This window comes from Astatotilapia calliptera, chromosome 1 (genome assembly GCF_964374335.1).
Source record: "Astatotilapia calliptera chromosome 1, fAstCal68.1, whole genome shotgun sequence".
Lineage (NCBI taxonomy): Eukaryota > Metazoa > Chordata > Actinopteri > Cichliformes > Cichlidae > Astatotilapia > Astatotilapia calliptera.
In genome coordinates, this window is record NC_137422.1 from 35,854,166 (window position 1) to 35,880,480 (window position 26,315).

General features: G+C 40.0%; 2 protein-coding genes and 1 non-coding gene across 3 annotated transcripts; all 3 read right to left on the reverse strand.

The window, feature by feature from the left end:
* Nucleotides 1-23: 23 nt before the first annotated feature.
* On the reverse strand, nucleotides 24-10,208 carry lrp3 (low density lipoprotein receptor-related protein 3). Its single transcript, XM_026175376.2, has 7 exons — nucleotides 9,854-10,208; nucleotides 6,784-6,919; nucleotides 6,499-6,704; nucleotides 5,222-5,838; nucleotides 4,492-4,964; nucleotides 4,185-4,317; nucleotides 24-4,089 (listed from the first exon to the last, which is right to left on the reverse strand). The coding sequence occupies exons 1-7, from the start codon at nucleotides 9,927-9,929 to the stop codon at nucleotides 3,277-3,279; spliced, it is 2,454 nt and encodes an 817-aa protein (XP_026031161.2). The 5' UTR covers nucleotides 9,930-10,208; the 3' UTR covers nucleotides 24-3,276.
* Nucleotides 10,209-10,747: 539 nt separating this feature from the next.
* Nucleotides 10,748-10,821, reverse strand: trnat-agu (transfer RNA threonine (anticodon AGU)). Its single transcript has one exon. It is a non-coding gene; the product is annotated as a tRNA-Thr (tRNA).
* Nucleotides 10,822-15,635: 4,814 nt separating this feature from the next.
* Nucleotides 15,636-25,950, reverse strand: dnaja2a (DnaJ heat shock protein family (Hsp40) member A2a). Its single transcript, XM_026175388.2, has 9 exons — nucleotides 25,769-25,950; nucleotides 24,703-24,762; nucleotides 23,130-23,359; nucleotides 22,908-22,988; nucleotides 22,651-22,784; nucleotides 22,358-22,554; nucleotides 18,110-18,254; nucleotides 17,711-17,838; nucleotides 15,636-16,777 (listed from the first exon to the last, which is right to left on the reverse strand). The coding sequence occupies exons 1-9, from the start codon at nucleotides 25,844-25,846 to the stop codon at nucleotides 16,589-16,591; spliced, it is 1,242 nt and encodes a 413-aa protein (XP_026031173.1). The 5' UTR covers nucleotides 25,847-25,950; the 3' UTR covers nucleotides 15,636-16,588.
* Nucleotides 25,951-26,315: the final 365 nt, after the last annotated feature.

The window sequence follows — 26,315 nt, forward strand, 5'->3', positions numbered from 1 at the left end:
GAGAAAAAAAACCCCCCAGAAAATAAATTTTGAAGTTTATTTATTGCAGGCACAGGAAAATTATGATAAGCAGAAGATTAAACAGAATTTTGGATCTGCAAACCCAACAATGCCATGGCAGCATTTCTCTTGCAGCACAAAATATACAAACATAATTCTCAAAACGTGAGAAACAAACATCATCTTCAGCCTGTGAAGGGAACAAAGCTTCAAACTCAAGTCTCTAATGATGATATTATCAGACAGAAGCTTTCAGCAGAACTTTACTTTCCAGTGGCCACAATCCAGTGTGCTTACCTGTGCACAAAACTATACAAACGTACAGCTATTACTAAAGCATACTGAAGACATTTTGCTAAAGCATAAACGCTGAAATTCAGGGAACAGAAAAGACACACTTATCTAAACTGGCAGGTCATAATCATCAACCTAACCACATTAGCAGTCAGTGTAACACAATTTCACTAAAGATTGTACCAAATTACCATGACTCTCCTTAAGCTGATGACTACATCCTGAATAAATCACTACTTAAATACAATGGAAGAAGACCTGAAAGGTTCCCTTTCTCTTACTCTTCGCTGTAATAATCCCAGAGCTGAGATTTCTGACATATTAGTGCACTGTACCTCCAGATCAGTCATATTTAACAATCACATGACATGTATAAAAGAGTGTTGTCTAGACAAAGACAAATCTAATCTCTTCAAACAGGTAAACCACAGAGTTGATTCATAAACCCTCCTTGACCATTGCAACAACAGGGAAAACCCCATTAAGGCGTTTTTAATGCATGTCTCTAAATCACAAAGCAAGATACGCATTTTTTTTCCAGACAGCAGCTAAACGATTTCACTTTAAGCTAAATGAGGACGGATGTTTTTTAAATAGACGTACAAGAGAACACAAGTAAAACATCTGTAAAACTATAAATAAATATAATTAGCTTATTTTTTGATATTTCAAAGAAAGAACTGGAGATGAGAACAGATTATGAGGCAGAAATTAGTTGGAAGGACTATGGAGATATCTCTAATGGCACATAACATATAGCAGCTGTTCTTGGCAAAACTTGTAGGGTAGCATGGCACATTCAGCTCATTTTAAAGAAAAAAAAACAGTAGGAACGATCTAGTTTTTCCACACGAAATGGCATTCTGGTCAATTCTCTTTTGCTCCAAACCCACACTACTTATTGGCTTCTTATTCTTCTAGTATAAATATCCTGCAGCACAAGTGGGAGGGGGGAATCACTGATATTTATAACAAAAGAAGACTGGTACATTCTTTAAAGGTCCAACAGTGATTAGCAAAATGTTACCAGTGTCAAAAAGCAGCCCAGAAACAGGCAATAACTTCAAGGCAGAAAGAGAAACGTAAAGCAAAACTTTGTACAGGTCTCCACTGAAGACTTGAAAATAGAGGTCTTTGCTTAAGCGTCCAGTATTAGAAAATTCCACAGCATAGATTTGAATTTCCACCAGAATAAACCAGCAGTCCAGACATCCACGGTGACCCAGTCATCGACTGGGATGAACAGTGAACAAACAGTATTTCCATGTGAAGCTCCTCTTTCCAAAGTTTCTTGGGCATTCACATACAGTCAGTGCACTGAATGGAGGTCAATGCAAACACTCATATACATATATATATATATATATATATATATATAAAGTCGGGTTCATTTAAAAGGATGGACTTTGTTTAACGGGACAGGTTTGGTTTATTATGAAAAGGATGAGAGGCTGAACAGAGTTAGAGGCAATATTCTTGGACTCACTTTGTAAATCTTCATCCAAGTTTGGCTTATATTAAACTGATCATACATGAAGATAAAAACTAAAGCTACAATTGATAAAAGTGAATAAATAAGTTCTTGATGTTTCTTAAAAGTGGTCAAAATGATGTCTGATGAATCAATACTGACACTGCACAAGTGTTAAAGGAAAAGTTGATATTTTTTCTGGGAGATAAGCTTCCAAATTCTCAATTATAAATATATACTATAGCTTGCACCTACTTAGCTTAGCACAAGGTTATAAAACAGAGGGGAAAACTAGCTTTAATGACTGCCTTCAGACAGAAACTATCCTAGCCTGCACTAGGGTAACCTAGACTACCAGGTGTGCTATTTTCATCAAACTCTCCACAGGAAAATATAAAAACCTATTAAAAAAAATATCAAACCTTTTTCTGACACGGTTCAAAGCTGTATTTCAAGACATTTCTTACTGTCAACAAAACGCACAACAAGACCAAAATCAACCAGTGATATCTGTAATGGTCTGTTATTATGTAACCATGAAGAACAAATCCCTGAACAATCCCTGAATATTGAATATTGACTCTTCATGGAAATGTAGAGTCAATATTCAGCTCAATATTCCATCTATTTATCATCATATTTATCAATGTGTAAAATAAGATCTTATAAGGAAATTACAAAAATGTGTTAAATAATGAATAAATACATAAGAGTTTCAAACTCCTGCTTCCACGAGTGCACCTCGTGTGTTATTCTGTTCAATGTCCACGGCTTTGTCTGATTTCTCTCCTTACTGCTGTTATGTCTTTAAGAAGGTTGATGTGGACAAATCACAGGATTTGTTGCCAATATTTAAAAAAAAATGTAAAATTTCAGCAACAACATCCTTAATTGATGCACTCAGCCGTGACATATTAATGATGTCATAAAACAATAACAACTAACATAAACAATAAAAGGGAACAAGAATAGAGGATCGATCAGATCAATTTGTGTGTTCACTCATTAGGCTGTTATGGCTCACAGTATGTAGCGGTGCATAATGGCTTTGGGTAAAGACATAAAGGCTGTTTTGGCATTTCAGATACATTTTGCCAGTAGTGGGTTGTATTAGTACTTGTGGCCAAAACTGGATTTAATCTTTTGGAACAAATTCAGGGTAAATATCATAACGGGCTAATTGGGGCTATCTGTTTGCATTTAAATGAAGTAGTTAAGCTCTGGCATGAGCTTTAGAAAGCAATTTACAGGAAGAACGACTAATGCTGGTTTTATTCGTCTTAGGATAAGACTGCATGTGCATAATTGTTTGCAACTGCACATTTTATGCATTCAAATAATGAAATGGAGTGATATTTATTGAGTTTCATATTGTACCCCCTCCAAACAAAAGGCTGAAGTACAGGTTCTCACCTCTGACTCTGGTGGAGTCACATCTCAAGGACACTTTATCAGAACTGATATTGCAATTGCCAGCTCTCGACAGTGAGGAGAGCGTCATCCTAAACTTTTCAGCACAGCGTCTCCCTTCCTAAATCTCCTCCCTCTTCACTGATGCTTCTGCCAAACCTGCATAGGCTGCTTCTTGCCTCTGGTTTCATCTCATCCCTGCTTGGCACGTTCACAGTAAACTGGCTGTCACTGTCCTCTGGTTTCACAGAGGAAAATAAGGGCTCGGTGGGTGAAGTCACCTCTGAACCCTGTGGTTGAGGTTGAGTTGATGGTGTCTGGGAACTGCTGGGAAACACAGGGGGTGAAATAGGGGACAAAGGTCCTAAGGGGGAGTAACGTCTTAAGGAAACCCCCTTCAGGTTAACTGCAAGCTCCAGAACCAATTTTCTAGATGCCCGGGGTGGGCACAGGGGTACAGAGGCTTCCTGGGGGGAGAGAGGAAGTCCACTTTGTACTGAGGAGTCACTCTGGCAAGGAGTGGGAGGTGAAGACTCTGCAGCCCTGCTGCCATCTCTGCTGACAGGTGACAGGTCCTCTTCCTCCTCTGGACTGTCTACTGAATGAAAGGAGAGAGGCGATGCAGGGCTCTCCGGCAGGTCCACACCCACTACGTCAGACCCACCTGCAGACATGGCCCCGTTCTGAGGTCCCTGCTCCCCGACAGTCCGGTAGCTGTGAAGCCCTAGTGTGATCTGCGTGGGTCCAGGGGGATCCAGGAGTGGGGCGTGGCCTCTGCCTCGTCCTCCACTACGGAACAAGCGATTCCAAAGATGGCCTAGACGTCGTCTGGAAGAGGAGGAAGTGGAGCGGCGAGTTGAGTGACGCCTTATCTGCCTGCGCATTGCCAACCGAAGATTCTGTAACACTGAAGCCTGGATGACGGGGGATTAAAACAGAAACACGCTGAAGTTCATTTCTCTCTAAATGCAGCGTCGCCAGTGTCTGTTAGTGTGCGCGAATTTGTTACCTGGGTGGGATTGTATACAGGAAAATCTTCCACCGGAGGGATAAGACCCTGGGCTATTAACTGACCATATGAAGGAGGAGCCTCTCTCTGGACAAAGTCGGCCTCCATGCGAGTCATCTGCGTCTCAAAAGCTCTGTAAAGGAGTGAGGAAGGAAAAAACAGAGCAGGATTAGGGAAAAATCAGGAAAACTATTTGAAAACCCACAAAAATACTTTCACTTCTACAGTTTCTGGCAGCTGCAACAATCAACACCATCCCAGCGTTCCTCTGACTTAACATTCATTTAGTGGCAGAATGAGGGCCCACCTGTACTCTCGGTTCCTGAGGGAGTGCAGTTTAAGGGCACAGCCAAGAGCAATAACCAACAGGAGACTGCAGACCAGACTGCCGATCAGGGCAGCTGTGATCACTTTCCTGGGCACTGCTGCCAAGCAGTCCCTCTCATCGCTTCCATCTAAACAGTCCTCCTGGCCGTCACAGCGCCACGTCTCAAAGATACACAGGTTAGTCCCACAGTGGAAGTTTCCAGGTTGGCAATCGTAGCAGTTCTTCTCGTCCGACCCATCTGGACACCTCTTCTGGTTGTTGCAGCGTTCAGAGGCTGGGTAACACATTCCTGTACCACCCTCGCAGGGGAACTCTCCATCTGGACACATCGGACAGCCCTCCTCATCTCGACCAGATGGGCAGTGCCAGTAGCCGTCACAGCGCTGGCGTTCAGAGTAACAGCCCTGATCACTGCCGCAGGGACGCTCGCCAGGAAAACAGTAACCTTTCACCTGGTAGGATGGAGGAGAAATGCATCACTGTCTAGACACAGAAGGGACAACTTGTACTATACTTAACTGACTGTGTTTTCTGAACAAAAAGAGCAGTTACTGTTTCTAAATCAGTTACTTTGGATTAAAAAAGAAAAACACTGTAACTTTTGACAAATTAAAAGTTTTAAACAACTTTAAAAAAAGAGGTTGAAAGAATTTCAAAGGATAGATGAGAATAAACGATGAATGAAATGAACATTAGCCAACCTCAGTACCTGATATGTAGCATTGAAACCATGCCCCGGACTGTGAGGCTGGGCCATGTACAAAACGCTCATCTGTCCCCGGCTCGACTCCAACAGGGCGGGCCGCCTGTTGTTGTGATATGACAACACCTGTAACAGATGCTCCGCTCGCTGCAGCAGGCCGTCATAGACATGCAGCAAATCTCCAGGCCCCAGCTGCAGGTCCAGCTGCAGAACAATGGGCTTAGGGTCCTGAGTGTCCAACAACCAGGAGCATCTCAGCTCAGTGTCGCCGCTACGGTTCGCACGGAAAAAATCGGGAGAGGCAAACGAGCCATAAAAGTTCCCCAGACGTTTGCCACAAGTAGTGTCAGGGCAACCCAGTTCGTCACTTCCATCGTGGCAGTCCCGGGCTCCGTTGCAGCGCAGGCCCGCGGGCAGGCATCGGGTGGACTGGGCCTCGGTGCACGGCAGAGAGCCAAAGGGGCAGAGGCCCGGCTGCGCCTCAGTGGGAGTCGGCAAGCAGCTGCGTTCATCCGAGGCATCCCCACATTCATCCTGACCGTTGCACTTCCAGGAGCGAGGAAGACACTTCCCATTCCCACAGAGGAATTCATCTGACTGACAGCTGCTCTGACCTAGGTGACCTAAAAAAGAATATGTCTGGTTAGCTGCTAAAACATCACTTTTACCCCCCAAGAGATAGTTGCCAGTCTCATCTGTCTGCCATGTCCAACTGCAATCAATATCACAGGTTTTAGGCTTTTCTCAGCTTTTTAAAAAAAGACAAACCATAACAAAAAAAATGCATTAGTATTGTGGATGATCATATCAAAACAAACCAAGCAGTAACCCTGTGCAAACATACAAAACAGCTCTATTAATTCAACCCTCACAAAACTTTATTATGGCTTTATTAAATCTCTGTTTTAATGCTGCATCTTGACCTCTATGTTGTTATAACTGCTGTTACTGATGCATGCTCTGGTCTGCACAGAGATTCTGCTGCTACTTTACCCACCTCGTGTTTTCCACATATGCGCATAGAAGCATGGGGAGGTCCCAGAACAGATGCTTATGTTCAAATATAAAATACTGCAGGTGGCCCTGACGTAAATGTTATAAACATGATAATTCATTTTATTTTATTTTTTTTATTTATTTATTATTTTATTTCATTTTATTTAATAATGAGTTTGCAGTGGGTGTTGCTAATGGATTAAACTGTAGAGGTATTTCTAATATTTTCACGCACTCTGGTATGTTTATGGAGTGGATAAGCAATATGCAAATATTTTCCAGCTTACCTCTGATGTAAGAGAGTCGGAAGCCCTGGGCTTGCCCAGAGCTGTTGGCTTGAGAGTGGAAGAAGAGCCAAACACGCCCCCTGGTGGAGATGAAGGGCTGCGGCAGCACCGAGCCACATAGCCTGGATTCTCTCTTCCACGTAGGTGTCAGCAGGAGCCAGTCTCCCATGCATTTTCCTGACTCCGCCAGGTCGAAGTTACGGAAACTGGAGCATGGAACATGAGTTTAGGTGACTCGGTTATAGAAATATCATATGTATGCAGCGTATGTTTCAGGGACTCTACCTGATGGTAATAACTTCTCCTTGACCCCCCTGAATATGCCAGCTGCAGTTGACCCCAGCTGGGTAGTTTAAAGGCCAGGAAGGGCTGTAGATCACACCCCTCCGCTCTGTATGGATCTCCACCTGCTCGCTGCAGCCTGTCTCAAAAAAGACAGGGGGGATGGCAGCATACATATTAGGGAGGTCGGTCTGAATGCTCCTTGTGCACATCAGAACTAAGAACACGAACACTTGGCAGACATCGAGCATTACCAAAATGTTGGCTTCCACACTCTATAAACCGTTTTATCCTCATTCTTTTATTTGTGACCGCTACAAAAAACACTAAACGATTCACTGACAAGACAAATGACCTTAGTGCCATTGTGGGGAAGCTCCACGCTGATCAGATGGAGCTTTAAACAGAAGCAGCAGCCAAACTGGCAGCCAAGGCAACAGCATCTCCTGCTGCCATCACACCATTACTCCAGGGAGCAACACAAATGTGTGAGCAGGCCAGGAAAAGCTCCAGGACTAACACGCAAACCTCTGTGTGGTGTGCAGGCACTGAATCCTGTTGTTTTTCTAAGTAAAGGCGCAGCGATCAAGTTACCGGCATCATAATCTGCAACATAAATGTGGAATGGGAAGTATCTCATTTCATTCTTGTGCTGAAAGCAATAATATAGAGCAGGCGCATTAATCATCGCATTACTGCTTAATGCCACAGAAAGAATGAAACACATGCAAGGAAACGCTGTCTAACAAGCCTCTTAATTAACCAAAACCACAGAGACAGAACATTAGCTCAACTATGATCCAGCGCTGACACACAGCAGGGAGTCTGCTGCTTAGTGCTGTTTGTTTCTGGCTTACTTGATGAATCAGTAAAGTCAGCAGAGTGAAGCAGGGTGGCGGAGGGAGGAATCGTTTAAGTGCGGATATCGACTATCCACACTAACTTAGCACACACATAAATACCTACACATACTGGGCTGGACCAAGCTGCTACACAATGCTGTTGTTTGGTACAATGAATAAGAGAACTGAAGCACATTTTGACTGTTGTGTTTGTGTTTCATCTACTTTCAAACTCAGATGCTGGAAAAATCTGATCACAGAGAGAAAGAGAGAGAGAAAGAAAATTCACATTAACTCACTATTTTTGGTTTACCAACAGATGTAAAAAAATAAGATTTAGCTGCTGTTTTATGCTTAAACTACAGAACATGAACAGTTCACCAACAATAGTTGCTCAGGGAGCAAACCTTTTCTCTATGACATCCAGAGACTCCAAAATGCACTGCAGCCAAGAACAACTCCAGCTCAGACGCCAATAGAGTCATCAAAATATTAAAATAGTGTTTTATCAGTGAAAGGTGAATACACAAAACGTAACAACACAAGACACACTAATAGATAGTGGTGGGAAAACTACATCTATAGGTTTTGACGCTACATTCACATTTAATGAAGATCAGCTGTAAAATGTTCCTTAAAGGAGATTATTATGTCGATCCCGTGGCTGATTATTAGCATCACGCTGGAATTATTAGATGTGAAAAAACTTCCCGTAGTTTTTTTTAGGAGCTACCTTGGGTTAGGTGATGTAAACCTCAGTGGTGCTGATAATATTTGTGTGTTTTTTAGCTTAACATATATCAAACCTGTAGTTTAATAGCTTTCAAACAAATGTAATGGAGTAAACCATGCCAAACTTTCACTGAAATGTGTATAAAGGGATATTAAGTTTTGTTTGTTTTTTTACAAAAACATTTGAAATTGCATTTATAGCTTTTAAGGCATGTAAATGTCCCTTTTTAATTTCCTGCTCTGATTACAGTGAAGCGTACCTGAGAGAAACAAGTGGATTAAGGTTGCACTTCAGCATTAAGCCCTTCAGTTTTTAATCTGCATTGTTCTCAAAAACCACACATAATCATGAGCTCAGGTAAAATGTGGAGATACTGAATGCAGTTGCAGCTTGTGTGTGTATTTGTGCATGCAACTTCAATCACCCTAGAACTTTATGTGTGAAAACATCAATTCTTTTTTTGACTTTTTGCTTTTTAAACCGCTTATCCGACTAGACTCGTGGACATCCTGGACAGGTTGCCAGCACAGGGGAACAGACAGCAACACAGGCTGGAGCACCAGGCATAAGGACAACATGCACACTGGACACATCAGCCAACCTCAAAGCTTGAAGGTTCCTGAGTTGGGATGGTGTGTTCCCCTTTAATCGTGAAAATCTCTTCTCTCCTCAGTCTCACATCACCCTGACTTAACATTCATGATCTTACCCTAACTACAACTTGTCTAACCCAAAAACCTAACCTGAACATATCCCTTTATCTTAATTTTTGAAGACCTGAATTATCTGGACTGGCTTTCTGTCCCCATAATGAAGACACAGTCCAGAACCCTCGACCCCACACAATGTTAACACCTGGATCACACACACACCTCCAAACTCTCACTCTGTGTCCCTTTAGCAGCCTTCCTCTTTATTTAAATGCCAATTAAGTGCAGTGTATGACAATGGAGGGGGGAGGAGGGGACCGTGGGGTTGACTGGCTGCAGAGAAGCAGTGATGTAATGCCGATAGCAGCAGTATCACATTTGCGAAAGCGCGTCCATGTTTCCACACTAACCGTGATCATTTACCCACCACAGATCAATAATCCCGCAGGTTTCTGCACAACGATAGCCTCTGTGCTCTCCCTCCATCCAATCAAAACAATGAAAACAAACCGTCTTCATCTATCAGATCACTTAATCAGAGACACACAGTAGTAGACAAAATAACACCCACTGCTGCTGCTCGGGTGTGAACACAGAGACGCTCCGCTCTGATAGTCACTGATGTAATCATAGTAGGAGCTTTGTAAATTACCGGATCTCCCGTAAAGATGCGAACACGGATCAAGAAATAGAAAAGCATGGCCACTTACATTTCACCGGGCAATGCGGATCACTTGTGCATGCCATCATGTGTTCGTGAACATCACAGGCAGAGCTTTCTAAACTAATTAGAACAAACCTCCGTCTAAAACATCACAGCGGTGTAGAGACGCATTGTTGTTTCTCACCTGCACAGAGCAGAGCACAGCGGAGCCACAGCAGCCCGAGAAGAGGCAGCAGCAGGGGCAGTACCGTCAGTCCCATGGTCCGGCGGGGACCTCTGCTATTATCTCCCACACGCGTTTCGCTGTTCGCTCCACATCTGTGCGATCCACACTAGCTCCGGCATCTGCGTCCAGCCTGGACACAGCTAGAGCTCCTCCTTGCCGTGAAAAGGCATTGTGTCCTTCTTTTGCAGCGGTAGCCAAGACGCTACGATCAAGTTAGCTCCAACTAGCGATGCGGCTTCTTGTTACTCCCTTCAAAATAAAGGCTTCGTGGCAAACGTTAAGTTTTGCAGCATTATAAAACTAAACGTCTTATAGACTATAGTCTTAGATATAAAAATCAAGATTATATAGGGTTTGGATTTGTAGTTTAAAATTACAGTTGAGATGCAAAGCTAGAAATTTTTTGTTTTCTTGAAGACTACTTCCGCTCTAACTTTGGCTGACTCTACTCAGCTTTCCACATCTTAAATGAAAAAAAGTGGCTCACATAATTCTTAAGCCTTGTCCCCTCTTTCTCCAGATGAAACTTTATATATTGAACTGAAATACAGAATTACGTAGACGGCTTCTGGTAGGAAAGATACATAACAATCTTCTCCCTCTCGCCCGCTTGTGCTCTGATTCTTTTATGAGTATGCCCTTTCACTTTCGCCCTCGTGTGGTTAAACTCTTGTACTGCAAGTTGGACTTTAAAATAAATTATACAGTCCCTTTTAATTTAATAACGTATTTTGAGTTTCACATACACCTGGAAAAGTGTTTTGCTGAGAGAAAAGTACTATGTAAATGTAAAGTTATGACAAATGGTGCACACTGAACAACAAAAGAAACAACTGAAAAGAAAGAAATAAAAGGCACCGCTGGGATTCGAACCCAGGATCTCCTGTTTACTAGACAGGCGCTTTAACCAACTAAGCCACGGCGCCGCTGACGGAAACTCTCGAAAAGGGCATTTATGAATAGTGAAATACATGGGTCCAATGACGTCACTGCTATGTTCAGTGTATTACATGTATTCTCCTGTGAATGCGACGTGATATATAAAGTTGTCTCCTTTTATTTTTTTTTATCTTATTTTTTAGGTACTAGAAAATACGAAGGGCTAAAATGTTATAATTAGCAGTACACCGTTAAGTTACATTTATCCAAATCAATCAACTAAAAGGAGAGATTAACGTGGCTTAGTCAAACGGAAGCATAAATATGAGATGACACTAAAGCATAACTTTAAAGTGTAAGAAACAGTGCAGTGCAGCAGTGTCTTCGGTGTGGATTCAGTATTGTAAGAGTACAGGGTTGAAATACACAGCACACTTAAGCGAAAAAGATGATAGTGTGTATTACAATTCCCTGTAGATTATTTCAAATTTAAGCAAAAATATTACGCTTTTGATTCCCATCAATAAGGTTTTGCATAGAATGTCACGTATTTACTATTAACTAGTACATTTAGAACTAGAAAATGCATTTTCTGAAGAAACTGCAGTGTAAATGCTGATAGCTGAATGTTTTGAGCTGAAATGGCTGCTGAATGTTGTTAAAAATGTTGAATGAGCTGAAATAGGACGAAACATTCACCTGAAGGCTGAAGTGTTGAACTGTTGAAAGCTAAAGTTCACACAGATGAAGAAGTTTCAAAGTTGGAAAGTAGCTGAAGATGTTTAAAATGTAGATGAGAAAAAAACTGAATATTTGCGCTGTGTGTGTGCGCGCACATGTATGTGTGTGTTTCTGTGTGAGTGTATGTCTCTGTGTGTCTGTATTTCCTTGTGTGTTTGTCTGTCTCTCTCTCCCTGTGTGAGTGTATGTCTCTGTGTGTCTGTATTTCAGGGGTTTTGAAGCTGGCAAGTAGCCGAGCATGTTTAAAATGTACATTAGAAAATAAAGCATGAAACTTAAACTGGAACTGAATAAAAAAGTATAAAAGATATTGAAAAGATAAATACAAGCTGAATAGCTTGACTTCGTTTTAAAGTTTAAATGGTATCTGTGGGTCAACATATGTGGAAGTAGTTAGAGTTGAAAGACGAATAAGTTGAATGAGGATTTGAAGGGTCTCCCGATTGAAATACATTGTAAATTTTTGTTGAATAAAGTTGAATAATTAAAAAAAATATATATAAAAAAGATACAGAGAAATGATCAAGAAAGACAAGAAGTTGACCCCAGCTGTCTTCCATGGGATGAACCCCTAGACCCTTACCTCAGCTCTCTTCCTTGGGGTGAACACGTACAACTAGAGGAGAAGCGCTTTGAAGAAATGCAGAATGAAAATCTCATGAACAGAGAAAAGATTATGTCCCTGAGGCAAGAAAATGAGTGAAAGAGTGCTGAATGAAAAAAAAAAAACAGTCCTACCAGCTTCAAGAAAAAGAAGGTATTATTGAGGAGAAACAATGGGCTCTGCAAGACAAAAAGAATCAGGAGCTCCAAGAAAAGCTTGATCAAGCTCTGGAAAAAAATAATGAAATCTTCCAAGAGAAAAAAAAACAGGACATAGAGTTCAAAGAAAGAAATGGACAGCAAGCTTGAAGACATGAAGGAAAAATCCAGAGTGCTCCAAATAAAGCTCAATAAAACACTGCACAGACATAAAGTTTCTTCAAGAAAAGAACAACAGGACACACAACAGAAAGAAATGGATTGCAAACCTCAAGAGAAAGAGGAAAAATATAAAATGCACCAAATAACTCTTAGTGAAACTGCTGAAAAATCAAGAGATGCTTCAAGAGAAGAAGCAACAGGACATGAAACAGAAAGAAACGGATTGCAAGCTTCAGAACACAGAGAAACACAACGAAGGCTTGCAAGTAAAGCTTGATGAAGCTCTGGAAAAAATAAAGAAATCCACCAAGAGAAGAAACAACAGGACATCGAGCAGAGAGACATGCAGTCCAAACTCCAAGGCTGCAGGTAAAGCATAACAAAACATTGCACAAAAATCAACAGCTGCTCCAAGAGAGAAACCAACAAGAGATAAAACAGAAAGGAATGGACACCAAGCTTGAAGACATGGGGGAAAAAATCCAGTGCTTTAATTAAGGCTCGACAAAACACTGCACAGAAATAAAGATTTTCTTCGAGAAAAAGAACAACAGGACACACAACAGAAAGAAATGGATTGCAAACTTGAAGAGATGAGAAAAATACAAGGTGCTCCAAATAACTCTTGATGAAACACTGCTCAAAAATCAAGAAATACTTCAAGAGAAGGAGCATGAAACAGAAAGAAGAAAAACTTGTTCTTCAGAGGAAAAAACAAAACAAAAAGGAAGTACAAAACAACTGAACTGGAGGGAGAAAAGAAAAAGCCGGAAAAACAATGCTCAGAGATGCAGAGTAGCATCAATGAAATGCTGAGAAAAAACACAGAACTTCAGGAACTTTCTAACTACTTGAAGAACAAGAACACTAAAATCCAGGTGCAAAAGCAACAACAGAAAACACATGAAGCAGAATTAGAAGATGTGGAGAAAAGATGCAAGAAACTTGAGAAAGAAAATGCAGAAATAATCCATGAGTTGACAAACCTTATCCTTGAGAAAAAAAAGTGCTCATGGAACAGTGCCTAAAAAAGAAGAAAAAATACTTTCACTTGTTCTGGAGGAGGGACACTGCTGCTCCTCACATGATGTAACATCGTCTTCCTCCACCTCTGTTCCATCTTAATTTTCACCGCTCCTCCCAGTTAACCTATATTAGTTCTTTTCAGAATATTCTAAGTTTTTTTAGTTGTTGTTCTAACTCTCTTATAAGTACGAGTCCACTCAATTCTATCAATTTAGTTTAGCCTGATGCAGTCCACCCAATGCTTTGACTCACTGCACAAAGTGACTGATTGTGAATGCCCAGTAACACTTCAAAGAGTTACCAATTTGTCAGGGTTTATTGCTATATTTCTTTTCTTAGGTATGTTGAAGCTTTCTTAAGTTCTTGTTGTAGCTGTTATTAGTTTGGGTCTAAGTTTCCTTGTATTTTGTTATTCATTGTTTAAGTCCATCTAGTCAATGGACGTTGATTTAAGCTAGCTGGACCAGTGAAACTGATCTTTCTAGTACAAAGAAGTTTACTACATGTTTAATGCTATAATATAACAAAAACAAGTGCAATGTCAACAGTATGAAGAAAGAAATCTGTCAGTCTGACATTTCGGGGGTTAAATTGTCATTATAAAACCAAGAGTGTAGTATAGTATAGTAAGTATAGTAGATGGTGAAATAAAATAAAAAAAGATTCTGTCTAATACATTGGTAAATAAGTATGAAAGGCCATGGGGCGGTCCTTATAAATAGGAAAAGGGGTAGGCTCAAATTTATGAAAATGCACCTATCCAAAGCAATCAACTGGATGCATTTTGAGTCTTTGACGGCCGTTTACACCCCCCGGGCCTTATGTTCGGCACCCTTTTACTAAGCACTTTAGGGTTTGCTTCTACAGTGAAGTAGCTAACTTCATCTTTGCCATAAATTAAAACTGACTTAGCACTAAAGAAAATTCCATCCTTTCCATAATGAAAAGTCAATGTGAAAATGCTGTCTAAGCTTGTCTTTAAACTTACATGATAACCGTAAATAATAACGATTGTTTTTCACACTGACACAGCAAAATTGGAAATAAAATGATTTTGTTATTACTTATGTACTTGTTAAAATTAAAATAAAAGACTTTTACTAGATTGTCATTTTAACTTTCTTACATTTCCTACATACTCCACTATCCCCAAATTTGGGAAAACTGTAAAACAGATTTTTGTTTTCTGTTAATCTGCACCACACTGCAACACAAAACCCTTGCCTCCTTCGCTAGCATTACTACTATGACCACCAAAAAAAGAACTGTTTAAGGGCCCCCCGCTAATGGGTCAACAAGTGACTTCTTCAATATTATCACTATTTTGCATTGTTCCATATTTGTTTGATGGCTCATAACTTACTGCATTTTCCAATAGAATACAAATGTCAGGAGCCCTCTAAAACAAGCACTGATGAAGGAAATTCCTCAGTGACCTATCAGATACCAGCATTTACACAGGTTTTTCTGAACTCTAATAAAAGTTTGATGATTACAAAGAAGACGTAGCTGAGATTTGTTAAACACAAGGGTCATTGGCACAGGTAGGACATGATCCACACTAATTAAATAGCTTGGTTTTAGCTGTTTCACTCTTTAAATGACACTGAAAGGGCCGATAGATGCCCGATGTTCAGGTCACTAAGGGTTCCTCACATTGAAGTCAATAAACCACATCACAGGACACTTAAATGGCAACACTACTTAAATCAGCACCACTAACCAAAGCTACCAGCATGACCAGTTGAAATGTATATGCATGTATATATGCGTGCTTCTCAACCCATTCAACAGTTTACACTGTACACAAATACTAATGGAAGAAGCAGTGATCAGCTGCCTCTTCAAGAACTACAGAGGTCACAGCATTGTAGTTTCATTGGCATGTCTTTCCACTCAGACTGCTTTTAGGACAGTGTGCGATCCTGTTCACTGATGACAGCTGACTGAGGATGGAAATGTTTTTTGATTTAGTCATACAGTACCTCCAGAGAATAGTTGGCAGGATCCTTGGATTAGTTCTCGTCATTGACACATTGTGTATAGAAAGAACAACTTTTTTCCCTTAGTGAGCCATTTCAAAACTCTGATGGCTTCAACTTATTTCTAGCCTACTACTTCTGGTGGCAAAAAGAAAAACATTGCAAAAATCAATGTAACACACTACGAATGATATTTCAACAGTTTATTCAACAACTTCATAGACATTTCTTGAGAAGTGTGCTGCTTTATTGGATGTTTGACAAGTGCGGGAACCAAAGCTTTGTACATGCACATGGTCTCAGCACAGGTACAGACTATAGGTTTTTATTTATTTATTTATTTTTAAATCACACAGCCTTGAAATACAGCAGCTGATGAAGCTTACCAACAACCACTTCAGTGATATACACACTTAATGAAATTTCTGTTCGAATTAAAAAGTAAAGACAGGGGAAAAAAAACAACAAAAAAAACCAAAAAAAAAAAACAACAACAACACGTAAAAACCTAGAAAGAAACTAAAGCTGTAAAAATCAGAAAACAAATCCTACAAATGGCGCCGAGTCGACAAGTCCATGAATGCATAAGTCCGAGGATCTGCATGTCACGTTGCTCAGCTGCTTTGTCTTTGCACATTGGTTAGTCTTTTAAATTAATGTAAATACTATGAAAACAGAACCCATGTCACAAAGAAACATTCCTTTTTACTGATCTTGAGCTCCAATTAGCAGGACACTGGACTATCAGCCATGACAGAGGAAGAGAAAGGTGGGTGGGTGAAGTCTGTATGAACAGAAGATCGTCATCCTAACATGGTGTTCACTGAGGCGACCACTTGTTTCATTACATCTTAAATATTTTATATGAATTTTTACCTAAAGTTGCTGTTTAAAGTGTCTAGATCTGTCTCTGGCTGCACCAGTGTTAGTTCCTCAGACAAAAATCAAAATGATTCAAGGGCACAATATTTCAAACAATCAACAACTTGTGCACGAGTCAGTGTGATTGTGATCTGTGTCTGAGGAGCTACTGAGCCTGACCTGCCTTTGTTTAGTCTGCAACTCATACATTTTCTCCCATCTAGCTCATGGGTTGTGTGTGTCTGTATGTGTATATGTCAGAGTGGGAAAGCGCATGAGATTACTGGTGGGCACACTGTACTCCCGAGCCGTGGTGGCTGCCCTCTTCGTCCGAGCTGTCATTGTAAGCCTCCCTGCGGTTACCAGATGACGAGCTCTGGCTGACGTCATAATCTTGCAGGTCGACCTCCTCCGTGTCTCCACTGATGATGGGTGGCTCTGACCGTGAGGGCAGCATGTCTTCCAGCTCCTTCACAGGGAAAACAATTTTCAAAATACAGCTTTAACAGGCAGCTTCATTGGGATTTCTAACCATTCTCTGGTGTCAGAAGGTTGTGGGGTCATGAGTGCACTGCTACAAGGAGAGAGAGAGCGAGAAGGGGTGCTGTCTCAGGAAGAAATTCACTTCCATCCTCAGCCAGAAAGACAAGCGTGACAGAATTTAAGTACTTTCACATTCATCACAAGAAGGAATCAAATCGCTGAATGGAAGTCTGAATGAAATTAATATCTTTCCCCCCCTCGTTAAAACAACGACAACAAACAAACAGGTCATACTTTCTCTTCAGACCAAAACCAGATTATGTGACGGACTCTGAAGACATAGTAGAAAAAATCATTTGAGAAAACATGCACCTTGGGTTTCTCCCCACTAACCGTACACATATAAATTGCTTTCCACCCAAGAAAAACAGCAGTCCTACATGTGAACATGTTACAGGTCAGACAGCTAACTCACTGCTGAGCTGTCTGAAAATCATGTATATTTTTCAAGTTAAAGCAGCTGTTGTTCAAAGTAAGGTGTGCTGTGGACTTTCTCCATCAACACTGCTGCCAATATTTCCCTTTTTCCTTGCTTGTTTCAAAGCTGCTAATAAAAGAGCAAATCTATTTACTGCCTCCGTGTGCTGCCATCACTGATGCCCCCTCAGAGGCCTGATGGGCAAGTCTGATTTAAATAATATATTTGAACTCAACTGTAAATGACTCGCTGACTTAAGTCTGTTTGGAATATAGTTTTAATGTCTTAATCTAATTATATGGAGGAAAAAAAATTGCCTATGAAGGACAGTTTTGTAATTACTTCTAAGTACGAAGAATGAGCTTTGGTCTTTGTCTATAATGAGACAAATCAAAATTAGAAGATTAAAGACAGTAAATTAAAAGCACAAATCTGTCATACCCCAAGTTTCTCAGGGCTGATCCAATTGTTGTCAGGAAACTGGACATCAAACTTGATATAAAGATCTCCTTTCTCGAAAGGGTTTCGGTACTGTGGCATGCCTTCTCCCCGCACCATCCTGACAGAGCCTAGAAAAGAGTGCCGTTTGTTTAAAATTAGACTTAATCACATTTTTCTAAACAGTATTTCCAGCACTGGGGATTTAGGGTAAACCCACCCCCCAGTGTTAGTGTGAAGAACATCTTTACAATGATAGAAACTCTCTGCCAATAAAGCCCAAAGCTGGACACCTGCTAGGCTAATACACTTATCTGGCAACCACGTCAGAGCTTTGAATAATGATGCAGTCTGTTCCTGACAAATTCAGTAAGAAAAGCAATGTTAAAAATGGATGTTTACCTGGTTCAATGACTTTGCCAGCAGGGTACTTAACAACAATTTGTCTTCCATCTAAATGTTTCAACATAAACTGGAAACCACACAGCGCCTCCACCAGCCCAATCTTGTGGTTCATGAAGAGGTCATTGCCATCTCGTCTATATGTCTGAAAATAGAGAGAGATTGTTAGTAATATCTGTTAATAGATGAAATCGTCACAGTTCTAACAGATTTAAAAACAAACAAACCAAACAAACAAAGCATCATTTCCTGATATACCAAATATGACAGTGTGGGAAAGCATGTCACTGTATATCATTACCTTTGAATAAAGCTGGGGCTAAAGCAGAAGTTAGTCAATTTTAGGGGGAAAAAAAATGTTTTTTTATTCCAATAATCCAAAGAGTTCTCATCGCTGAAGCCTATTCTCTCATAAAAACCACATTAAACACGGTAACAGATAATTGTCAGAACAAATTGCTTTTGTCTGTGACTGATAGCCTTTTAAAGTGGTCAGAATCATTTTCTCTGACAGTGTCTTTTGAGCTCGTCATCTGTGACAGCTATAATTGACTGTGTGACAATGCTTCTTCATGGTGTAATTTGGCAGTCAAGACATTGGGGGAGGCTATGAACTTGGAGTTTTGTAACATTTCTTTCTTATGTTGCAGTAAAATGCGTTACACAACAGCTTTAAGAACTCCTGCACACTAAACTGACAGGCAAATAAATATCTTATCAAAAGGCTAGAATTAACAAGACAAACATCAACCCATAATGGAACACTCAGTAGAGGCCTTGTACTTTAAATTCACACTGTTCCACAAGCTAGCTTTTTTGGCACTGTAATGCTTTGTCAATTTTAATTATTTTTTATTAATTATTAGAAAACAATTAAGTTCGCACCATCACATTTTTGTAAACTGTATTGTATCCGAACACTAAACACCTCTGCCTTAGAGCATTTGTTAGAAATCAATAGTACAAACAAGTATAGCACAAAAAAGTTACTAATTTACTCAATAGGATGCTGTCAGAATGTATTCCTGTATACACAGACAAGTAGTTTTTTAATGCCTCTTAAATACTTTTTATTGTACTACTTCAAATGATTTTCAGACCTTTTGTGCCATTTCATAAAGAGTACTGATGTTCCATGATCAGTGTTTTATGTGTTGTTGCTGCTGGCTGTACCAACTCATTATGCTACAGATGTCTATGAATGACATATTTTGACATTAAAGATAGACATCCTGTGGGAGAAGGAGCCAGAGGCACTCCTGAAGCTCTGGGTGGTGTTCTAGTTAAGCCAAAACCATCCACAACCCATTTCCTTTAACATTTACCAGGGTCTTTATTTACCTCAGCCGAGTAAGGTAAGTGGCTATAATTACTAACCCATTTCATTGTCTTCCTCTTAAATCCAGAATCAAATTCAACCCTCTCAGGCCCAAATTAAGTTTTTTGCTGCTAATGCACAACCAAGTCCTGCAGTGGTACTTCTGAGTAAAAAAAACCTCATAAAATATGTATGTGGGGTAATCAGGTTGTTAGTTCTTAACTGTTGCAAATCTGCAATGTCTGCCTGGAGAAGGTTAAAAGTCTTATGACCACTTACGAGGTCTAGAATAATCAGACCCCATAATACTGTATCACCCCAATAGAGGACTTTGCTCTCAGCTTCCTGGGCTCCCTCTGTATTTGAATATTTTCTAAGTTAAATAATACTTGCATATTTCTGAATTTGGCACCATTACGACAAATAAGCTTCATTACGATTTGTCTGTTTTATTAAAATTACAACATTTAGTTGAATTGCTCTTGAAAAAAAGATCAGCATCACAAGACTGATTAGCCTATCAATCCACCACTCATGATGTCAATATAACTTTATTTCACGAGAGGACACCCATCACTTTTTGGCATCCAGCTACAAGCGTTGTTAATGCAAACCAGGAACTCAACACTTCAACCATGTAGAATCATAAGCGCTGATTTTTCAGTGAACAGAAACACTCCTTTTCTTCATTTCCAGGAACACTGTGTTCAGCTACTACACAAAATCCTTTTTCCTTTGGTCCACTGTGTGGCTGCAATCACAGCATTGTAAGATGCCGAAAGATTAACCCTTAGGCTGGGGAGCCCACGGCACACCCATCTTTCGCCATCTTACAATGCTGTAATTGCAGCCATTCCCCAACTCTCTGTGAATGGTACTCATGGCCATTGATCAGTGGTCTTTGATCAGTGGTAATGAGAATTTGCATCCTTCAGTGGGCTGGTTTCAGTCATTATGCAAATGTACGGTTTATAAGATTGGGGAAACCTGCGGTCAGCTGAGACTGAAGAAGTCACTTGGATGAGTGACGAAACATTTCTCCCACAAAACGCTACGTCCAGATGAACAGAATCAACTTTTTGGAGATTTACTTTCCTGGATGATTGAGAATGCATCAAGACGTTTTGCTACCAAAGAAATTCAACATTAAGGCATAATACGATTTAATTACAAAAACTCAATAATGTATAATGTTTTCCTTCTTATATGCACTGAAATACAGACTTTTTTTCCCTGTTAGAATTTTCTGTGATACAATTTAAGATTTTCTTACTTTATTTCTTGAATTATTGCAAACAGAGGGGGTGTTTTAAATCAGTAGCTTACTCATGAATCATAAACTCACGAACAACAGCTGTATATATTCCACAGCAGGTGCACCATTTAGCCCACAATCAAACACTATATAACACATGACTTAGGCTTTTGAGTGCTCAAAGTGCTAAAACAATTATTTAAATCTCGTATTGCATAAGGAGGGGTGCCTCAACACATAAGAAATTATTTGACATGATATCTGATCAAGACAATTGCAGCTTTTATGAGAGATAAAATTAATTAAAAACTATCAACCTTAGTAATGTTGCATTTTAGGCTCTGACAGCTCACAAAACTATGACTGATACAGAAATCATATTTTTCTAATCTGTATCAGTTTCACCCATATTCTATCGCGATATTTCATTTTCTTATCGTTGCCCGACATTATACCGGTATTACCGTGAACGGTATGATATGGCCCAGCCCTACCTAAGACCCATAAAATTATTATCCATCAGCGCTGCAGGAGGTTGGCATGTTAGTATGAAAGTTAGGTGAAGCATAATGCCATAGACAGAGAAACAATGACCAGGTCGTCCATCTACTACACTAAGTGAATTTACTAGAGCAAACGGAAAATGCTATAGATTGCCCCCCAAATGCCTTCCAAACTGTATGCAACGCTCCAAGTTACCACAATGCTCACAGATGTACCCAGGTTGTATGCAAAAAGTGCATTGTTAAACCACATCAGGTGGGATGGGAGGGGGTAAAAACCCAAGCATCATAATTAAAAATGAAATCATGAAACGTTACCTACAACGTTATGTTGTAGGGAAAAAAAAAATAAAAATAATAATAATAGGGTCCTGGTTATGACGTAAGGTACGACACAGATCTAACACAGAAGCATAATTCACCTGTTAGAATGACTTATTCACCTTACGTGTCTGTCTGGACTGTGGGAGGAAGCTTGAGTTCCCACAGGCAGAACATGCCAACTCCATGCAGAAACACCCCAGGGAATGATAATACTAACCTCTACACCAGCCTGACACTCTGCTGCTATAACACTCATTCCAAAATGTTAAAATCTGCTCCTAGATAAATATCCTCTGTGTTAAAATAATTAAAGATTAAAACTAAACATTTATAAACACGCCAAAACTAACCAAATTTATTTAAAAAACACCCTGAAATCAAAACAAAAATCAAAATGTAATTAAAACTTATTTTTAAAAAAATTGAAATATACAAATTCTGCATGACTAACTCCAACGTCTCCGAGATTTTATTTCCACTTCTTTGATGCTTATTTAAGTTGTGCGTAAATTCGTCACCTCTGCACACCCACACATGTACTGTGTTATACTGTGTTATACATACATTTTACGAACCAGCTGAGACTATGAGATTTTGGCCATTAGTGAAAACAGAATCAACAGTTTGACATCAAAAGAATGCAACAGGAAGCTTTGGTCAGGTGTGAGGAGCTGGATTAGAAGAAGTTCACCTTTTTATGGGAGTGAAGTAATTAGCAACTGACATACAAAAAACACAAAAGGAGAATAGACTGCTCAAAATAATGTTAAAACCATCACCTCCTATTACAGAGTATGCATGGGTTACGAGGGAAAGGATAACATGAATCAGACTCCCCCCCCATGTACCTCGTGCTCTTTTTCTTGCAGGACAAGAACTATATCCCCAGGTTCAACGCCAGGTGCCTGGTCAGCTTCTCCTCCAAAGGTAATTTTCTGGCCATGCTTCATGCCTTTGTCCACATGCACCTCCAGAATCTTCACCTCCTTCACGACTTTCTTGCCCTCGCATTTTTTACAGCGGTCTTTCTCACTGATCACCTCACCTGGGGCAGATTAAATAAAACACAGGATCAGAGATCTGTGCAGATCAATAAAACACGCAAGTGCTTAGTCATGGTTTACATCACTGTGGCACTTACCCTCTCCATTACAATCAGTACACACTGACTGCATCTGTTGGACCATACCCGGGGCCAGCTGTCTGATCATGATGCGCATGCCACGCCCCCTACACGCCGTACACTTTTGTACAGCACCCGTCTTGCCTCCCTGCCTGTATTCACACAAAGCCACAGATGGATTTGTTGTAATAACCAACAAATATCCCAGGATTAAAACTGTTAATATCTAAACTATCAAGCAGAAATAACAGCAAGATGTTGGTTATACTACTCACCCATTGCAAGTGCTACAGAGTACATTCTTGCTAAGTTGTAGTTTAGTTGTTTTTCCATTGTAAAGGTCCTCCAGTGAAACCCTACAGAAAAAAAACATGATATCAACTGATGCAAGATAAAATAGTTGTGCTGCACATCAAGAGCAATTTTAATTAATTGCAAACACAAAAACATTAAATCAATTTAATGTAGTACATCTGAGTTTCCAAGCTAGGTCTTACTTGAGTGGATGGACCATGTCTTCTCCTCTCCTCCGACCTCCATTCCTGGATCGACTGCTCTGTCCACCCATGAAGCCAAAGAGTCCACCTCCAAAGATGTGGGAGAAGATATCGTCCATCCCTGGGCCACCCCCGCCACCTTCCCGCAAGCCTTGTTCTCCATAGCGATCATAAAGTTCTTTCTTTTCAGGGTTAGTTAGCACCTCATAGGCAAAGCTGATTTCTTTGAACTACATTTTGAGAAGACCAGAAACGGAGACAAGACAAAAAATAAAATAAAATTAACTGGACGAAGGGAACGGCCTGTTTCAAAATGGCTTTTGGGATTTGACAAAACAATTAACTGACCCACTTAGATCCAGCCACACATACAGTCTGGGGTTCATTTTAGAACCATTAAATAAAAATGTGTCTTAAGCTTATGGAAAGCAGACACCAATCAACTAAACTGGTGAAAAATAAATAACACTTGGGATTTTCCTTTGGCTCCATCTAAAACACCCGAGGGGGACAGAAGTCTTGGGTACAATTTCAGCTCTCCAAAACATAAGACTTCAGAGCAAATTCACAGCAAATTGATTACCTGTCAAAACAGTAACTCAAAGTTTCAACTGACCTATACAAACTTTACCAACACTCTTAGGTCTCCAATAAAAAATAAAAAAAAATTAGAAAGAAAACTAATAGTTAAAAAGAATAACATCTAGCTTCCATTTGCTTTGAAGATAAAATGTGACGTTCAGCATGAGTTACAAGTTAATCTCACAGCCAGTGTAAAGGATATTCTCGGTAGGACACACCATTTCCAAAACTCAAATGCTTTCATTATTATGAACACTGCCTCCAGGCTTAAGACTCTAAAGTTGCCATTTTCCTGTTGGCAACAATTTCCTGCTGAGAAAATCTCTCACTGCCATATTGGGGATGATGAAAGAGAGGCTTGTAATTCCCGCCCCCCCCCCCCCACACCTTTCAATAAACATTCCAAAATCTACATTAGAAACTAATGCGAATGTTAAGCACAGCTGTGGAAAGGGCTCTTCCAACTTCAGCTCAATGTTCAATAACAATTTAAACCCTTAATGAAATGTAAAGGCTTAAAGCGAAATCACCACAAAGCAAAAGTAAAACGGGAAGTAACTCCTGTCATAACAGGACTGAAAGATACATTAAAGCTTCAGATACACAAAATACTAGGCACATCTCTATGAGAGAACATGTTCTCTATGTTTAAAATGTTTTACTTAAACATTTTAAACTATTTTTCTTCTTTAGTTATACATAACACTGATAGCAACACATTGCACTTTATCCAAAGGACTAATTTTAATAAACATCCAAAAAACAAAAGAAAGAAAATCTGCAAATCAATAAACGAAACAGAGTAATTAAGTACACATACATTAGAATTTGGTGCATAAAATGAAAACAGACTTTTTAGCTTTTTATTGTTTTCCCAATCACGTTTTTTAATTTCAAACATAATTAAAACAAACATAATCGCATAACTCATCTGGACATATGATGACCAGCTCCACTGTAAACCAGGTGGAGGCTGCCACGGAGGAGTTACCTTATCTCCAGAATTAGGGTTCTTGTCGGGATGATATTCTTTTGCGAGTTTCCGGTATGCCTACACAATAACAAAAAACAGAGATAACTCCATTAGCTAGCAAGTTTTACATTGGGCATGCGTTGTTTACGGGAAACTTGCGTCGACATGACTCCAACACACATGAAGGAAGCTTATCTACGGTTTACGCAATCACACGTGCCTCCCTCCCCGAACAAACCTGGCCGGCCACGCACTTTCTGTCTCGGCTTTAAAAAAAATCATTTTCTCCCAACAATAATCCATAACTGGTTTAGTAGCGACGACTGCTATTCACCATTTCCACGCACCCATCCCCGGGAATTACCCTTTAGTGAAAAAAGGCAACTCAAAATGTCTGACAATTTCAGTGCTAACGCTTCTAAGCTAATTAGCATATCTTCTCGCCAAGCACGGACGGGGTAACGATAACGTTTAAGATGAAAATATGACAGCGTAATAAAGTTATCCGATAATGTGCTAATAAACAAGAGGTCGGTGAACATCAATTTAGTCTAGTCTAGCATGGCCAGTTAAAAAAAAAACATCACACGCCGGTTGGGAGAAAAAAAACCCAACCAAATTTAAATAAAAAAACAAAACCGCTGAATAAATATCAAACTTGGATTCTTCGGCTCATTTTGATCACTACGTGTTAGGAATCTATTTCCACCGTTTGTCAAACACAAAATCAAGGACTAGTTTGGCTGGTTTCGCGACAAACACTTAAGCTAAAGCTAGCGTGAGGTCAATCGTTTGACGCGTACGAGCTAGCCTTGGTTTCGGTTGACCTTTTTCACATTAACAAATTGAAAAACATACGTTTTCCTAGTCGATCGTAGCTAAACTGTGAAAGAAAAATAAAACATTTATTGAACTCATAAACGACACAGCCCGACTGTCACATGAATATCCAGGCCGGTCAGCCTGATTCACTGCTAATGTTAGTTAGCTTCGCATAGCAACGCATTTCCTGATTGAGGCACTTTTAAGACTTTGAAGCTTAAACGCAATATATAATCCCGCAAATTATCTCCCGTGTATTTACCTTTTTCAGCTCATTTTCAGTTGCAGACGGAGACACTCCGAGGATGTCGTACAATTTCGTGTCGACAACATTCGACATGGTGTTGCTGTTGATGTTGCTTCGACAGGAGCTGGATGGACAAAGAGAGAAGGAGCCGGTGGAAAATGTTTGGCTCGCCTCGTGTCTCCATTTCCGGAAAGTCAGACCCGCCGCGTGTCCGCTGGTGCCCCCTGGCGTGGATGTGCTTGATGACTGATGAGCTTACACACGAGAGTAAACACTCGATTTCCTTTTCATTTTTCTTCTTCTCTTATTTATTCATTCATTCATTTATTTATTTTAGCAAATATTAATCATTTAATTAAAGTTAATTTAGACAAAGCTTGAACAATTTCTTGCCATTTTATAACTGGCCCTATAGTTACACCTTCACATATAAAAGTTTAAACTCAGTTTATGAGCTCAAACTGCCATCCTGTTTTTACAGTCTGTTAATGAAAAGCGAACTTTCTGTTTCTCTTTATGCTCACTGAATCTTCTTCTTTTGGCCGCTCCCTTTAGGGATCAC